Here is an 18,540-nt window from a genome sequence, read left to right on the forward strand (position 1 = left end):
ACAATTTGTTTGGGGTACTGTGTGGGTACAGGCAGTAGAGGACTGGAACTATGGACTAACTTCGGAGTCAACCCGTCTGGGGTCTCCTCCTGTGTTAGTCTCCTGCCGAAAGGGGAGAAATGTCACAGACCTAGCCGGGACAGAGGCTGTTGGAGAGGACTGTATGCAAGCCTGTTGCCTTTTGATTATGGGCCCTGGATTTTCAATGGATTCATTCTGTTGGGACACATCCTGTGAGGAGATGCTGGTGTCATCAACCTGTGTTTATGTTAATTGAATGAGCTAATGACATTGTCCTCTATACAATGTAGGAGACGGGACGACTCCTATTGTGTTGATATAACTGTGTGAAGCTCGGTGACCACAAGTCTGGGCGAAAGGTCATGTCTCAGTCACCTAGGCTGTATAAAGGATTAGATAATTAGCTCATGTTAATTAGGTTACATTTGTATTGTTAGAGTAATCTTCTCCTGTGTATATAAGACTGTATTCTGGTTCTGAATAAAGTGAGTTCTTGGTAGCAACAAGCAAGTGTCGCCTTGTTTTCTGCTCAGAGAGGTTGGAATATCTGATATCTGTATACAGACTGGGAGGAAGTGGTATATGACGGAAGCACTCAAGCGGAGTGTGGGACGTTCCGTGACAGGCTTGAGCGAACTGTAAACCCAACTGATATTAGGCTCCCATGGGGGAGCCAGAGGTTATACTAACTGAACTCCCACGAGGGAATCGAATTCTTAATAATGGCATGATAGAAAGCTCTGGATTACACTTCTTCAAAATAGGGGATAGGGTGCCCCCTCCTCTCTTGACACAGTTAGTTCCCAATGAGGGTGTCGGGAGTCGAGGGCCCACTTCACTCCCCAAGCGCATAGCACACAGCCGTTTAATGTGAGCGTTAATTGTCTTTTCAATGAATGTCCGATATAGTAGATTCATAAGTTGATATACATGTTATATTGTATTTTTCTATTTGGAAATCAATAAAATACTTTGACATAAGAAAGAGACAAATTGATCTGGAATTGCATGGACAGACTTTATCCAAGATAAGAAATCAGCCCACGATTGGGTGGCATAAACGCAATTTCTGTGATAAATGGTGCGAAGTATCCACTCTGACCTCCTCGATCACTAATAGTATGTAATTCAAAGAGTTCTAAGTGAAGCTGTGTCAGGTGAACTGGGAGAACAGTTTTGGCATTGGCAGTGCAAGATAGAGATAAACAAACCAATGTATTTCAGGAGATCGACGAAGAAATTTTGGCAAATACCACAAGACAAAGGCAAGCCAAATGGGAGAAGTTTAAACAAGTGAATCAGGATTATCAAGATTGAAGGGTGTACCCATGGCTGACTGGTATTTCACGGCCAAGAAGACGACCATGCACCTATCCACCATTTAGTAGATCACAAAGGGACAATCCGCGGACCTCATCAGATAGTGACCAACTGAAAATCCTTCAACCGACAGTGAGGGCAGGGTAAACAGTAACTCCACAGTGCCCAGTACTGGGAACAGTAATTCCATTTTTCCAAAGGTGGGAGAGGAAGAAGAACCAGGAGGGGCATCAAGAGGTCGCAGCACATATCAGACCCGCAGGGGCCGTCAACAAACAGGCAGACAAGCCCGGTGATCAACCTATCGTCTAGAATCATCCACTATGAAAAAATACACCAACTTGAGTCCGGCGGAATATAAGACTTTGAAATCATTGAGGGATGATAAAAAATCTCATCCTTAAACCCGCCAACAAAAGCGGGGCCATTGTGGCAATGAATTACACGGACTATAGGGATGGCATGCTGCTGATGCTAGCAGATACTGCCAGCTATATACAACTCGATAGGGATCCTACCCAAAAACAATCAATGCCCTGTCATCCCTTATTAATATTGGTCTCTCAAACGATTGGATCTCTAAAGAGACAGCGGAATTCCCAATGGATGAACATCCTAGACTGCCCATTATATATGGGTTACCAAAGTTCCACAAGGGAACAACACCCAATGACAAAACGCATAAGGTGTGGCTACGCTACTACGTCAATTCCGGTACGGAAGTAAGGGGCTGGAAAGCAGGTGGAGCGCAAGCTGTGAACCAGTGCCCTTACAGATTGCCTGTTTTATTGTGCTTATAGGTCTCCCTGTACTGGGACACCTTTTGTTTTTGCTTATAACTTTTAATAAATACTTTTTTAAAATACTACACAATGGAAGCTCTATCTCTTTCTGAGGATCTAACTATGAACACCTGACGAATCAACTTTAGGAAAAGTGACCAGGAAGACTCCCTTGGATATGGCTACTGGGTGGAGTGAGCTGCTGAACAGTCTATATATTAATGAACAGTCTTTTGCTGGTTTTGTTTTTGTTTATTGGGGGGGTACAACTTGGTTGAGGAAAAGGGTTTATGGGATGCCCATAGGATGTTTCAATTGCCATCATATTTTACAACTTACACACATAAGCACATAGTTAGAGCCCGAAGAGATGATGTGCATTTATGATTAATATGATCTTCTTCCTGCATCACTATGCAGACTGTTGCTCCTCCTCTGCTTAACTCATGCAGACTACTTCTTCTGAGAATTCCCCATCCATTACCGTGTAAAGTATGAGGACACCACTCTTTACCGTGTAAGAGTGATGGTCCCAGAACTTCTTTCCTCCTGCCCAGAACTTCTTTCCTCCTGAACAAAACTTATCCTTAAGTAAATTAATGTCACATCCTCTTCTACTGAGCAGTAAGGACCCACTCTGAACAAGTCCTTAAGCAGGCTCTGGTTGCTCGCTGCTACTAAGCCTGAGGCCTGCAGTACCTCTACCCGGAGGCCTAGTAGTTTAAAAGCATTCTCATGGATGGTAGACTACTGTTCCTAGCCAACCCAGCTTGCAAATCCTGTGCCCTCAGGCCACATCAATTTGACACATCACCCCACAGTCTCTCTTTTAATCCAGGACTCCCCATCATTCACCGTGTAAATGATGAAGACTTTGCCAATGACCGTGTAGAAGCAAAGTTCCCTCACAGACTTCCTGGCACATCCAACCCTCCACTGTGGTAACACTCACCAACCTTTCACTGCCCTGAGTCCTTGATGGAGAACTTGACCAGACCATATGTTCCGAAAGCTTCACCTGCCCCTCTGCTCCAGGAGTTCTTTATCAACAACTGTGTGATGATAAAGACAATGCCAATGACCGTGTAGAGGCAAAGTTCCCTCACAGCTCTCCCTGGGCCTTCTCCTGCGATCGTTACACCCCCCCAGATGGGGACGCCCCCATGCTGCTGCCTAGTATTCCATCCTCCATTTCACTCAGCCGACATCTCCCCCCAGTTGCATGTTACCTCAGCTTATATAGGAGGCCTGCCCCCTGCCAATTCTAGTTGGGGATTGGTCATGGCACCCACACAAGCTGCCTACCACTCCAGTTTTAGGCCCTGTCTCTCTTCCAGAATCTTCTCCCTGGAAGCAGAGGAGGCGCCTGAAGTAAGGGGAGGAACTGAAGCACAGGTGGTCACACCCACTGCTACACTGAACACTCCCAGCCCCCAGATCAAAACAGACAGGCCTAGCTTGAAGCAAAGGCCTGCCTACATTTGCTTGTGTTGACAGTTCATAGTAAAAAAAACTATTACTAGCACCTACCTATTGGTAGAGGGTGCTACATGTATAAAAGTAAAGGAGTTTGTTACAGTCTGTGTTAGGAACTGTTCTAATGAGAAGGAAGTGTCACCAGCACACCAGGAACTCCAAAATCGGGTCCAAAACTTTAATCACATAGTATAAAAAAAAATAAATAGAAGCGACGTTTCGGAACCACGCAGGACCCCTTCATCAGGCATGTGACAAATTGTGATACAAACAGTCCACTATTTAAAGAACCATTCACCAATCAGTGCAAAGAGAAAATAACCCCAAGCCCGCCCCCTGACATCCAATGACATCATATCCCATCCATAAACCTGTGTGTTTGCTTCCTATTTACATAAAACAGCCATCAGGCTGTCATAACCACTTTGGCCAGAGTGGATCAGTGTACTAATATTCTGTTCATACTAAAATTACTCCTATTTGCACAGAGAACTAACCTGCAATTGCAGCCTCCTCAAACGTGTCTGCTCCTTTCCTTAATTATGTACTTCCACCTGGCCGTTTACTACCATTGCTAGGTGACCATTAGGGGCTTGCCTTTTTACTCCAAACCGGCAACACGCTATGCACATACGCCCTAGGGGATCAATACGTCAATGCAGATGGCAGCGCTCTGCAATTAGACAGGGAGCACACTGTTCATGTAAAAGTCCATGTAAAAGACCCTGGTGTAATTGAAAAACAGTAGTTCCCCAAATCACCTCAGGGGTGTCAAACGCAGAGCACCCCCCCCCTTAAATCAGATGTCAACAGCCCCCCACTATCAGAAGTCACGAGTTCCCCACCCTCCCCTACATTGCACCCACTTACATTGTGTTGCTGCCAGGAAGAAGCTGGGGGCGGAGCTGGGAAGCATAAAGTGTAGGGTCTGGAGCAGTGGCGGCCCGTCCATAGGGGGTGCACAGGCGCCGCCCCCCCAGCAGTCACAAAAAAACAAACACTTTTTTAAAAAGTCCTTTAAAAAAAAAAATAGAAAAATTTTTTTTTAACTGCTTGCGACCGGCTCACGCCGATATACGTCGGCAGAAGGGCATGTACAGGCAGATTAACGTACCTGTACATTGCCCTTTAAGATGCGGTTCGCGGGCGCGCCCGTCGCGACCTCCGTGAGTGTGATCGCAGGTCCGGCAGATGTCCGCAGGGATACCCGCGATCGTCCCACAGAGAGGAAGAATGGGGAAATGCTGATGTGGACAAGCATTTCCCCATTCTGCCTAGTGACAGGACACTGATCATAGCTCCCTGTAATCGGGAACGGTGATCAGTGTCATGTTACACATAGCCACATCCCCCCCCCCCACAGTTAGAATCACTCCCTAGGACAGACCTAACCCCTTCACTGCCAGTGTCATTTACACAGGAATCAATGCATTTGTATAGCACTGATTGCTGTATAAATGGCAATGGTCCCAAAAATGTGTCAAAAATGTCCGATGTGTCTGCCATAATGTCACAGTCCCGATAAAAATCGCAGATCGTCGCCATTACTAGTAGAAAAAAAAATTAAAAATAAAAAAGCCATAAAACTATTTCCTATTTTGTAGACGCTATAACTTTTGCGCAAACCAATTAATAAACGCTTATTGTGATTTTTTTTTACCAAAAATATGTAGAAGAATACGTATCGGCCTAAACTGAGTAAAAAAAATAATGTTTTTTTATATATTTTATGGGGATATTTATTATAGCAAAAATTAAAAGATAATGCGTTCTTTTCAAAATTGTCGCTATTTTTTTTTATAGCGCAAAAAATAAAAACCGCAGAGGTGATCAAATACCACCAAAAGAAAGCTCTATTTGTAGGGAAAAAAGGACGCCAATTCTGTTTGGGAGCCACGTCGCACGACTGTGCAATTGTCAGTTAAAGCGACACAGTTCCGAATCGCAAAAAGTGCTCTGGTCTTTGGCCAGCCAAATGGTCCGGGGCTTAAGTGGTTAAGTGCACTGTGTTCGGGCACCGGACACAGTGCACCATGGGATGTGCCACATCAATGCAATCACAAGATTGAAGATGAGGTGCTTCATTTGCAGGGTCTTGACCTGCTTTGTGGCGCATTCCATCGCGCCGGACAACTTCCGCCTGTAGTATCACTACGAGCAGGTGCTTTGTTCTTCGAGTTAAGAGGTTACTTCCGGTTTCCCTGTGCCAGTGGTAAACTGGAAGTGACTTCAGCAGCTCCGTGGAATGCACGGTCCGAACGGAGCTGCTGTAAGGTAAGTAATAAGATTTAGCATATTGTACGAAAAATGAAAATGTAACCCCATATATCTGCCTCTCACAGAGGACTGCAATTTAACAACAAATTATAATGATGATTTTTTTTAAATATTCCAGTAATGACCTGGCACACTGGCAGCATTTGATGGGCACACTGGCAGCATTTAATGGGCGCACTGGCAGCATTTGATGGGCACACTGGCAGCATTTGATGGGCACAGTGGCAGCATTTGATGGGCACAGTGGCAGCATTTGATGGCACAGTGGCAGCTTTTGATGGGCACAGTGGCAGCTATTGATGGGCACAGTGACAGCATTTGATGGGCACAGTGGCAGCATTTGATGGCACAGTGGCAGCTTTTGATGGGCACAGTGGCAGCTTTTGATGGGCACAGCGACAGCATTTGATGGGCACAGTGGCAGCATTTGATGGGCACAGTGGCAGCAAAAAGGGACCAAAGGAGGGCTTGAGTCAGCTGCTGCAGCCTGCTGAATGCTGAGACCAGGGGAGGCAGAGAGGCAGAGATGTGGGGAGTGCGGCAGCTGCACAGAGAGTTGCAGTATCTGTCGGAGTAGATCTGTCCTTCACTCTGCTGCTGACTGCTGAGATAGGGAAAGGGAGGGGGGCAGAGATGTGCCTCTCCATGGCTGCATGAAGTGGAGGAGTTCTGTCCTCTTTTCTGCTGCCAACTGCTGAGACAAGGTACGGGCAGAGATGGGGGGGGGGTGCCCCAGCTGCAGGAGAGCTGCAAGGGCCACATGAAATGGCCTGGCAGGCCTTGTGATTGACATATGCGACATATATGCAGCAACAGCAGATACGACTGAACTAACATAAAACTACAGATCATTCACCCCCCTGCCCTGCGGGAGATGGACAGACAGAGGCATACTTACCTTAGGAGGCAGATAACATGGATCTGGCTCCTCACTCTAGGGCCGTTGCTTTTCCTCCTGGCTGAACAGGAAGTGGGTCTTGAGACCCGATTGGCCGGGATTCCTAAGACTCCCCGGCCAATTGTGTCTCAGGACCCGCTTCCTGATTGGCCGGGAGGAGAATCAGGAAGACAATAGCAAATATTATTTCGCTATTGTCACACAATTGGGAGGGCTCAGGCCCCGAGCCCACCTTTTTATGAAGCCAATTACAGCCTCAGGCTCTAATCACGTGCTTCAAAAAAAAATGTTCATCCAGAGCCTGGTGCCTGATCTGTGGTCCTTCGTTATTGTTCGGGACCCAGCACTTATTGGTTTTCATGCATAGGTGCCTAATTAGACCTGAGAAGAAATAAATGTTGCACTGGCTTCTGCTATTAGTTTGGTTTATTTTTTCATGTTATTACATTTCCTGTGCTATCCTTTCCATTTTCTCTTTTTATATATTTTTTTCTACCATCTTCTAATAATGGATCTTCTTGAGATCTATTGAAATATGAAATGTAACACCAGTAATTTTAATTGGGCTGCAGAAAGACTAAATTGAGGCACTGATTTGCAAAGGGGCTATAATAACAGCGATCTCTGGTAGTCTCATCATGTAACATGTCCGCAGCCTTTAAAGAATGTATTCAGTCTCCAACCACTCCTGTGGCATGTGGGAAGTCTCTAACCATCTCCTCTATCATGGCTGCAGACTCTGCCTATCTCCTGTAGCATATAGGCAGTCACTTACCATCTCTTGTAGCACGTCAGCAGTCTTTGACCATCTCTTCCACCATGCCCACAGTCTTTAACCACCTCCTGCGGCATATCTGCAACTTATGACCATCTCTTTTAGCAAGTCAGCAGTCTCTGACAGTCTTTTATAGCATTACGTACCCGTATTACCTTTAGTGACGTTAGGGGCTGGCAGGTTGACCACTACAGCTGTATACCATATTGCATACCATTTCATTCTGTACACTACGCTGCAGTGAACTATAGTCCACACCATTTCACTCAGTACTTTACATCTCTCAGTGCACACCACTCTACAAACTCTACTGTATCTGCGTTTTTTTTTTCTTCTTCTATCTGAATCTCTGCCAAACTAAGATAAGATCAACCTAATGTATACATCATTTTATCTACAGTAATGTTTGCATTGTACCATCAAAGGCTGTAAAGAGTAGGTATAAGTACAAATTTTAGTAAATGTAACAATATATATTTATAAAAATATATAGAAACACAAATGCGTCTTTTTCCATTTCACTTGTGGCTTTTTTATGTATTTTATTCATTATTTTTATTTTTCCTACTGAAAAAGAGGAGTCAAAGAAGGCAAATAAACACAAAAAAAAGAGCAATTTAAAAACCCATTTTTTACACAAAGACAAACAAAGAAATAATACAAATAATAAAAAAACAAAAAAAAAAACAAAATTCCCTTTTCTTCTTTTTTTCCCCTCTATTCTCTCCCAGCTTTTCTCCTTCTTTTACTTACTCAATTAAAGTGTTTTTTTTTTTTTATCCGTTTTTTTATCTGCATTCTATGCATTAAGATAAATAGCCTTCTGTGTGCAGCAGCCCCCCTAATACTTACCTGAGCCCCATTTCTATCCAGCGATGTCCACAAGTCCCTCGGCCGAGTCTCTCCCTCCTGATTGGCTGAGACACAGCAGCCATTGGCTCCCACTGTTGTCAATTAAAGGAGAGGGGGCAGGGCTGAAACCCGGCTCCGTGTCTCAGCAAGCTCGGCTGCTTGCTGTGGGGGCACTCAACAGGGGCCAGGAGCTCCAGCCAGGGACAATGAGAAGAGGGGGATTCCAGCTGCCCTGTGCAAAAGCACTGTACAGAGCAGGTAAGTATAACATGTTTTTTATTTTAATAGAAAAAAAACAAGACTTTACAATCACTTTAGGCCAATAAGATGTTAACATTTGCAACACATTTGATTCATTATTAACCAACGTTCCAAAAATTCCAAAAGTGTTCAAGGGCAGCCAATACACTGTATAAGAGAGTTGTACAGAACTGGCAAGCCTGCTCTTCAAGCACTATCTCTCTTTATAATAAAGCTTAAACTAGAGCATGAGGCATCTATCCATTTTTGCCATATTTTCTCAAACTTCCGGGATGCATTTAGTTGAGCATAAGTATATTTTTCGAACATTAACTATTTGTCCATTTCCCAAATCCAGTCCCTTAGGGTTGGAGGGTTGGGCGAGACCCAGCGGGAAAAGATAAGCTTATGAGCCATGAAAAATGATCTTATAATGGCCACTACCTGATTGTGTTCCAAATTGTTGGGGTTTATATACCCTAGGAGACATAGAAGGGGATCTGGAGTCAAACAAAAATCACTTTAAACCATCTTAATTTCACCTACACCAATTTTGGCAAAATATCAGAAATTTCACAGAAAATTGTGTAAACTGAAAACTTTGAATTTCACTCAAATCTAGGTAAGATCCAGGAGACCTTGCTAAGATTTTGCAGCAGGGTGAAAATTTCTAGTTACACTTACAAATTGTATTGCAATACAACATTTTAGTGTAAATCAGCAAATCTGGTTGGACTTACCCAAAGGAATGCATAATGTAAAAGTGAATAAAAACACGGAAGACATATAAAATTCTAAATGATTACTTAAAAATATGAAAATTAGTAAATACATACACATACTAAATTTTACTATATTATTTATATATTAATTCATTTTATAATACATTATCATAGAGCTGCACGTTAATTAAACAAGCGCCAACAAGCTAGTATTTTAATAAGGCATTCCTTAAACTAATAGGTATGACTTACGTGAGATCTCCTGAAGGAGGTGATCGGAGCAGCGTTGAACTCTTGTGTCACAGTAGCTGCACAGCTTATACATTTGTACTGGAAAAAAAGGCGTAATACAAATACTGCAGCACACAAACAGCACATAAATCTTCATCTTATTTCCAATAGAAAATTGCAAACTACAGTAAATAAAAAAAAACACATTATGAAGTCTCCAGCTTAAAAAAAAAGAAAAAAGTTACATATTACAGACTTTTTTACTTCTAAATTACTTACCAATAGAAACAGGTAATATGCATAAAAACAGGGATCAAACACCCATCATCTTCAAAAATTATTTTATTGTACTTCTCACCCTGCATTAAGGCTAGGTTCAAACTTTTGCAGCTCTGCAAGCCGTGTTTTGCACGGGCACGGCAGCATATTCATTTTAATGGGCTGCTGGGCCTCTTGAAAATGCAGGGAAAAGGTCCCTGCACCTTTCCTGAAAACATGGAGTCTGTAAGTGCAGTGAGCCTCCCAATGTTGGGAAACCGCACAGCGGTGTCCAGTGCATGGGGGTACCATTAGGATTACTGGGATCCCCACACATCTCACAAACTGCAGCGTGTTTTTGCCTGCGGGGGATTGCGGGTGCAAGAGCAGGTGCGGTCCAGCAGTGGCGACCACCCGCACAAGTGTGAATCTAGCCTATGACTATCAGAATGGGAGAACTATTCATATGCTGTATCATATTGTTTTAATTTGTTACCTTTATGTTCACTGACATATTTGCCTTAACATAAGTTATATTTACTGTACTATGTACTGTGGAGGTTCTATTACAGCGGTCGCCAACCAGTGGTCTGTGGTCCACTAATGGTCCACGAGAACATTTTTGGTTTCTGCCACAAATCAACATTGTGGTGGATGTGTACTGCCCAACACTGTTTCCAGTGTTGTTCTCAATGAGCGGTGATGGTCAATACTGATTGATACCCGATGCATCCTCTGTAGTTCGGGCTCCTGTGAACTCAGAGGGAGGTGCCAGGAGTAGTGCAGAGAGTGGAAAGTGAAGGAGGAGGGGACTTCCAATGGCAGTGCTGATCACAGACTAGAGGGAAGAATGGAGCTCGAGTCTGTATAAGGCAGTAGTGTGATGCAGAGTGCGGGGGGGGGGGCAGAGAGCCAGAGGATTGTGAATATAAGGCATGTACAATTCTTATTAGTGGTCCACAGGATTCAAAATTGTGAGTTTAGTGGTTTGTAAGGTCCAAAAGGTCGGCGACCACTGTTCTAATACACTTCCTATCACTTGTGCCTCCACCCATATACACACATCCCCTAAGCAAGAAGACCTATTGAACTAACTGCTGTAATTATTGATCAATTTATTACCATTTACCACACAGCAAACCCAAAGAGGAAATAACAGAAGGGATAAAAAGTGAGACTTTCCTTGTACCAATCAGACATAACAAACACATACACACACACACACAAGATAAAACCCAAACTTATAACAAAAGTTAAAAACCATCCTATATCAATATATGCTAAACATCAATTAGTGCTTTAGACAGGGCAATATAAATCAGTCCACTCCACTGACTATATTTTTGTAATGTGATATCTTTGGATCGACGCGTTTCATGGTCAATTCACTTTCTCTGGATCCACGCCACCTTTTAGGTCTGTGATAATGCTGGTCCACTTGAAAAAAAAAATGACATACATAAATACAATACGATCAAAAATCAATAAACCAAGATAACATAAAACAACATAATACAACTCTAACCCTATCCTCTTTTTATATATGAAGATACCTAATGATTTTGAATTGTATGAATTTTGATTAGCGGTGCCCATATATTGTAGGATTCCCCCTGGAAAGATTTAAATAACTTTTTGAGATAGTGGATGGGAGATTGTGGTAAGCGGAACCTTTGCATTTTTTTTTTTTGTGCACTGCTAGAGTCTTTATTTAGTTTCTCATTATTACTATCCTAAAGTCATTTTTTTTTTAAATTTAAATTAAAAACATGTTATACTCACTAGCGCTGTGCAATGGTTATGCACAGAGCAGCCCCAAACTACCTCTTCTCAGGTTCTCTGCCGACACTACTTCTTCTCAGTGTGCCCCCCATATCATGCCACTTGCTATGGGGCACACATGTGTGTTCAGTCCCAAGCTGTGTGTGTAAAATTTATTTTACCACAATGCCAGAAATACATTAAAGTAAAAACATTTTGGCTTTAGAACCACTTTAATGTAGGGGTCTGGATACTCCCTATACAGGAGATGTAATGTTATCACTATATTGAATATAATCTGTACACACATTTTTGGGGTAAGGCTTTTCTTTATTTTATGGTGATATAACGAATTTACCCATGACAGTCTCTAAGTTATGTGGCTTTCAAGTTTAGGATATGGCCTTGTCTCTTTTTCTTGTGGTTTGTGAACATGTGATGATTTTCTAAGCTTCCAGATGTTGATGGTTTGGGTATTTGGTTTAGTGTCTTTTGTGATCGGTAAGTTGTCCATTATAGCTCTAACTGAACTGCTCTCGGTTTTTTATTCTCTTCTGCATGCTTTCCAAATATAGAGACTGTCACGTACCTGACAGATGAGCCTGACATGCAGAAGGAAGACCTCTCGTACAGCCCCGGCTCAGAGGTGGAGGCTGCCATATCAGCTTTTCCTCCACAGAAGGCACCCGGGCCGGACGGCTTCCCAGCAGGTTTCTATAAAGTATATATGGAGCAACTAGCCCCTAGAATTAGTGCACTCTTTTCCCACTGTTTGGACTAGGGCTGAAACAACTAATCGATTAATGGACAACTAATCGATTAAGAAAATAGTTGTCAACTATTTTCATAATCGATTGTTCGGCCAGCTGATTAGTTGGCCTGCATACAGAATGCATTATTTGTTTACATATCAGGAAATACAGTGCAGCACACATACAGCTCAGTACACCATCCATACATGTCAGTAAGTGCCTGAGAACTTGTGAACGTGAATGTGTGAGGAGCAATGCTTCATGGGACATGTAGTCCTGGGCAGGAAGTGAGTGGGTCTAAAGGCAGATTTTTTTTTACCTTGCTATAGGGGCACGCTATACTATAATTTGCAGCTTGCTATTGGGGCACTCTGAAGGCAGGAGGAGCCAGAAGCATTGGTGGGGGACCCCAGAAGAGAAGAATCGGGGCTGCTCTGTGCAAAACCATTACACAGAGCAGGTAAGTATAACATTGTTGTTTTAAAAAAAATTACTTTAAAGACTGTGCAGGGAACATCAGCATCTGAACCCAGAGATGGTGGAGGCTGATGGACTGGAGGTAATAGAGGGCATTACAATTACATTTAAAGTAAACTTTTACATGGAGGCAAGCCACATTACATGGGAGCAGGGCACATTACATAAGAGCAGGGCACATTACGTGGGAGCAGGGCACATTACGTGTGTCATGGTTATGCAGTAATCTTTCTGTCAGCTTACCTTCTCCTCATGTGTTCAGACTAGAGGCCAGCCACTCACACCTGGCTGGTTTTATAACCTCTCCTCTAAGCATGGCCCCACCCCAGGCCCTATCAGGGAACCCTATATTAACCTGTGCTCTGCAAGCCAGCAGTGCTGATCAACCATTGTGTGTTAGCTTTCGTGTGTACTTGCTGTGTTTCCTATGTCTGATTCCAGTTCCCGACTTTGGCCTGTTCTTTACTTTCCCTGTCTACTTGGCATGCTTGGGCAATCACAGCGCCATCTGAACAGAGAGCCGTAATTGGCCAAAGCCAAGGAGGCTTTGGCCAATTATGGCTCAGGGGATTTAGCACACGCCCCACACTATATAAGGCCGCCTACACGGCGGCCCTGTGTAGTGTGTGTTCCGGCGTTCATAGATAGAGAGAGAGAGAGACAGACAGTGTCATTTGATTTGAGTTAGATAGATTAGGCAGAACAGTCAGTCAGTTAGCTGCACTTACAGTGTATTGTGTATATATATGCATCCCAGGTGTTGCATATATATATATTTACACTGTATTCAGTTTAGCTAGATCCGTTCCTGTTATCTTCTTACTGACGGGCAGGCTTGTCTTGTTACAGTATTTACAGCTACCTGAAGAAAATTGCTGGTGTTCTTTTGATCCTATTAGTACCACAGTCAGGCAGCTAGACTATTTACAGTTAGTGCAGTGCGTCCTGCTCACAGTGTTCAGCTAAACCTACAAGTTAGTGTGGTGCGTCCACCTCACAGTGTTCAGCTAAACCTACAAGTTAGTGCGGTGCATTCTGCTCACAGTGTTTAGCTAAAACTACAAGTTAGTGCGGTGCGTCCACCTCACAGTGTTCAGCTAAACCTAGAAGTTAGTGCGGTGCGTCCTGCTCACAGTGTTCAGCTAAAACTACAAGTTAGTGGGGTGCGTCCACCTCACAGTGTTCAGCTAAACCTAGAAGTTAGTGCTGTGCGTCCTCCTCACAGTGTTCAGCTAAACCTACAAGTTAGCGTAGTGAGACCTCTGCACAGTGTTCATCTAAAGCTACAAGTTAGTGCAGTGCGTCCTGCTCACAGTGTTTAGCTAAAACTACAAGTTAGTGTGGTGCGTCCACCTCACAGTGTTCAGCTAAACCTACAAGTTAGTGTGGTGTGTCCTGCTCACAGTGTTCAGCTAGATCCGTTCCTGTTATCTTCTTACCGACAGGCAGGCTTGTCTTGTTACAGTATTTACAGCTACCTGAAGAAAATTGCTGGTGTTCTTTTGATCCTATTAGTACCACAGTCAGGCAGCTAGACTATTTACAGTTAGTGCAGTGCTTCCTGTTCACAGTGTTCAGCTAAAACTACAAGTTAGTGGGGTACGTCCACCTCACAGTGTTCAGCTAAACCTACAAGTTAGTGGGGTGCGTCCTGCTCACAGTGTTCAGCTAAACCTAGAAGTTAGTGCGGTGCGTCCTGCTCACAGTGTTCAGCTAAAACTACAAGTTAGTGCTGTGCGTCCTGCTCACAGTGTTCAGCTAAACTTACAAGTTAGTGTAGTGAGACCTCTGCACAGTGTTCATCTAAAGCTACAAGTTAGTGCAGTGCGTCCTGCTCACAGTGTTCAGCTAGATCCGTTCCTGTTATCTTCTTACTGACAGGCAGGCTTGTCTTGTTACAGTATTTACAGCTACCTGAAGAAAATTGCTGGTGTTCTTTTGATCCTATTACTACCACAGTCAGGCAGCTAGACTATTTACAGTTAGTGCAGTGCGTCCTGCTCACAGTGTTCAGCTAAACCTACAAGTTAGTGCGGTGCGTCCTGCTCACAGTGTACAGCTAAACCTACAAGTTAGTGCTGTGTGTCCTGCTCACAGTGTTCAGCTAAAACTACAAGTTAGTGTGGTGCATCCTCCTCACAGTGTCCAGCTAAACCTACAGCTAAACCTACAAGTTATTTTTTCGCGAGCTCTGCACAGTGTTCAGCTAAAGCTACCTGTAGAAGGTTGGTGGTGTTTTCCCGATCCTATCACTACCGCAGGCAGCTAAAAAAGCTACAAGTTCGTTTTTTGCGAGCTCCGCACAGTGTTCAGCTAAAGCTACCTGTAGAAGGTTGGTGGTGTTCTCATACTACAGGCAGGCAGTTGATTTTGCTAGCTGCAGTATCAGTACATATATATATATATATATATATATATATATATCCCAGCTTAGTGCAGCTACAGGCCATTAGTATGTCTGGAAGGCCAAGAAGGAGAGGCAGACAGTCACAAGCCAATAAGAGAGGGCAAGCAGGCTCTGTGTCTAGTGCTGGTCGTGGAGACGGTGCATCCTCATCAGCACGTGGCCGTGGGACACGCTTGGCCTTTTTTTCGGCAGCTGGCCGTGTTTGTCTGGCAAAGCAGGAGCCTCTTCCCCTGGCTCAATGTCATCAGTGACTCCTTCCCTAGCCCCACCATGTCCTCCTGAGGAGTCCCTCGAACTGTTTGACCACAGTGTTGGGTACATGCTCCAGGAGGATGCCCAGCGTTTGGAAGGCTCTGATGATGATACTGAGTTCGATGAAGGCAGTAACATGAGCACGGACAGAGGGGGTGCCCAAGAAGGACAGCAATCTGGCAGTCATGCTCCCCCTGCTGCAGCATACTGCCAGGTTTGCTCCAGTGATGAGGAGGGAGGGGATGATGAGGTCACTGACTCAACATGGGTGCCTGATAGGAGAGAGGAGGAGGAGGAGGCGGCACATCACCAACGAGGCAGGATGCCCTCCAGGGGCCAGCCTAAGGGCAGCACCTTGACTGCATCACACCCCAAAGCTCCACATGTGCAGGGCGCTGCAGTCTCTGTGCGTTATTCAAAAAGTTCTTTGGTGTGGGCCTTTTTTGAGACGAGTGCATCAGATCGCACCGCTGCTATTTGCAACATATGTCTCAAGCATATCTCGCGTGGCCAAAACATCTCCCGCTGGGTACCACATGCTTGACCAGACATATGTTGACCTGCCATGCAGTTCATTGGCAAGCGTATCTAAAAGACCCACACCAAAGAACAAAGAGGACCTCTCCTTGCTCCTCATCAGCTGAGATCTCCAACCCCACTATACCTTCAGTCCTCTCTGAGACCTGCACTGAGAGGAATGAAGGTGTAGAATTAGGTGTGTCACAGCCAAGTACTTGTGGGCAATCTGCTTTTGGTACACCGACGTCAGATTGTACCAGGCAAATTTCCCTGCCCCAGCTGCTGCACCGCTGAAAGAAGTTTGCTCCCAGCCATCCACATGCCCAGCGGTTGAATGCTAGCTTGGCAAAATTGCTAGCACTTCAACTGCTGCCTTTTCAGTTGGTAGACTCTGCCCCCTTCCGTGAGTTTGTGGAATGTGCGGTTCCTCAGTGGCAGGTACCCAAACGCCACTTTTTCTCACGGAAGGCGATTCCGGCTCTCTACCGGCATGTGGAAGGCAATGTCCATGCCTCGCTGGGCAGGGCGGTCAGCGGTAAGGTGCATATTACCGCTGACTCATGGTCCAGCAGGCATGGACAGGGACGTTACCTAAGTTTCACGGCGAATTGGGTGACTCTGCTGGCAGCTGGGAAGGATGCAGGACAAGGTGCAGTAGTGTTGGAGGTTGTTCCGCCACCATGCCTCCAAAATGCTAATGATTGTGACACACCTCTCTCCTCCACCCCCTCCTCTTCTTCTTCCTCCATGGCCTCTTCCTGTGCTTTGTCCTCGGAACCAGCGGTGCTCCGTAGCCGTTCAAGGGGCTACGCAAGTACGCAGGCCAAAAGATGCCATGCGGTGCTTGAGCTGGTGTGCTTGGGGGACAGGAGCCACACTGGGGCAGAGGTTCTGTCAGCTCTGCAGGGGCAGGTTCAGAGCTGGTTGACGCCACGCCAACATAAGGCAGGAATGGTGGTTTGTGACAATGGCACCAACCTCCTCTCTGCCCTCCGACAGGGACAAATGACCCATGTGCCCTGTTTGGCTCACGTCCTTAACTTGGTGGTGCAGCAGTTCTTGGGCAGGTACCCGGGCTTACAGGATGTCCTGAGGCAGGCCAGGAAAGTCTATGTGCATTTCCGCCGGTCATATAATGCCAGTGCTCGGCTGACGGACCTCCAAAAGGAGTTTAACCTGCCCAAGAAACACCTAATCTGTGACATGCCCACCAGGTGGAACTCAACGTTGGCCATGCTGCAGCGGCTGCACACGCAGCAGAGGGCCATCAATGAGTACCTGTGCGACTATGGCACCAGGACAAGGTCAGGGGAGCTTGTTTTTTTTTCCCCACGCCAGTGGGCCATGATCAGGGATGCATGCACTGTCCTGTCACCATTTGAGGAGGCCACGAGGATGGTGAGCAGTGACAGTGCATGCATCAGTGACACTGTCCCCCTTGTCCACCTGTTGGAGCACACGCTGCGTGGAATAATGGACAGGGCACTTGAGGCAGAACAGAGGCAGGAAGAGGAGGACTTCCTTAGCTCTCAAGGCCTCCTTTATCCAGACAGTGTTCCTGCGTGCCCGCCGATCACACAGGAAGAGGAGGAGGAGGAGGAAGATTGTGTAAGTATGGAGGTGGAGCCTGGCACTCAGCATCAGCAGCAGTCTTTAAGGGATCAGTCCCAAGAAACACATGGACTTGTACGTGGCTGGGAGGAGGTGGCTGCGGACCATGTCGTCCTTAGTGACCCAGAGGACTCCGGACCGAATGCCTCAGCAAACCTACGCTGCATGGCCTCCCTGATCCTGCAAAGCCTGCGTAAGGATCCTCGTATTCGTGGTATCAAGGAGAAGGGCCAATACTGGCTGGCAACCCTCCTTGATCCACGTTACAAGGGTAAGGTTGCGGACCTTATCTTGCCATCGCAGAGGGAGCAGAGGATGAAACATCTTCGGGAGACCTTGCAGAAAGGTCTGTGCAATGCGTTCCCAGAGACTGGGAGGTTACAAACTCCTGTTTCTGGACAACGTGTTGCTGAGGCTTCGGTCAGTCAAAGAAGGAGCGTTGGAGAAGGTGGCCGTCTGACCGATGCGTTCAGACAATTTTTTGGTCCGCAGCCCCAAGGTATGATCGGTTCCAGCAACCATCGCCAGCGTCTGTTTTACATGGTGCAGGAATACCTAGGGGCAAGATCTGACTTGGACACCTTTCCCACCGAAAATCCTCTGGGTTACTGGGTCTTGAGGATGGATCACTGGCCAGAGCTTGCACAGTATGCAACTGAGCTACTGGCCTGTCCTGCATCCAGCGTTCTTTCGGAACGCACATTCAGTGCTGCTGGAGGCTTTGTAACTGATCACAGGGTGCGTCTGTCCACTGACTCGGTCGATCGACTGACCTTCATAAAAATGAATCAGTCTTGGATCACCACCAGCTACCAAGCACCTGATGCTGATGTAACCGAATAATTTTTTTTGAAATCTCAGATCCCTTCAAAGACTGCCTATGCTGATGCTGAGTGACTATCCCTGAGT

The 18,540-nt window shown here is 45.4% G+C and overlaps 1 protein-coding gene across 1 annotated transcript in view; it reads right to left on the reverse strand.

Annotated features, from left to right (window-relative positions):
• The window catches only part of LOC141113339 (NXPE family member 1-like), a 187,619-nt gene extending 177,253 nt beyond the window's left edge, over positions 1-10,366 (reverse strand). The window contains exons 1-2 of the mRNA XM_073606400.1: positions 10,349-10,366; positions 9,616-9,656 (exon numbers count right to left, since the gene is read on the reverse strand). Coding sequence (XP_073462501.1) covers positions 9,616-9,656; positions 10,349-10,366 — 59 coding nt within the window. The remainder of the gene's footprint in view (positions 1-9,615; positions 9,657-10,348) is intronic.
• Between the last annotated feature and the right edge of the window lie 8,174 nt (positions 10,367-18,540).

This window comes from Aquarana catesbeiana, linkage group LG12 (assembly GCF_042186555.1).
Source record: "Aquarana catesbeiana isolate 2022-GZ linkage group LG12, ASM4218655v1, whole genome shotgun sequence".
Lineage (NCBI taxonomy): Eukaryota > Metazoa > Chordata > Amphibia > Anura > Ranidae > Aquarana > Aquarana catesbeiana.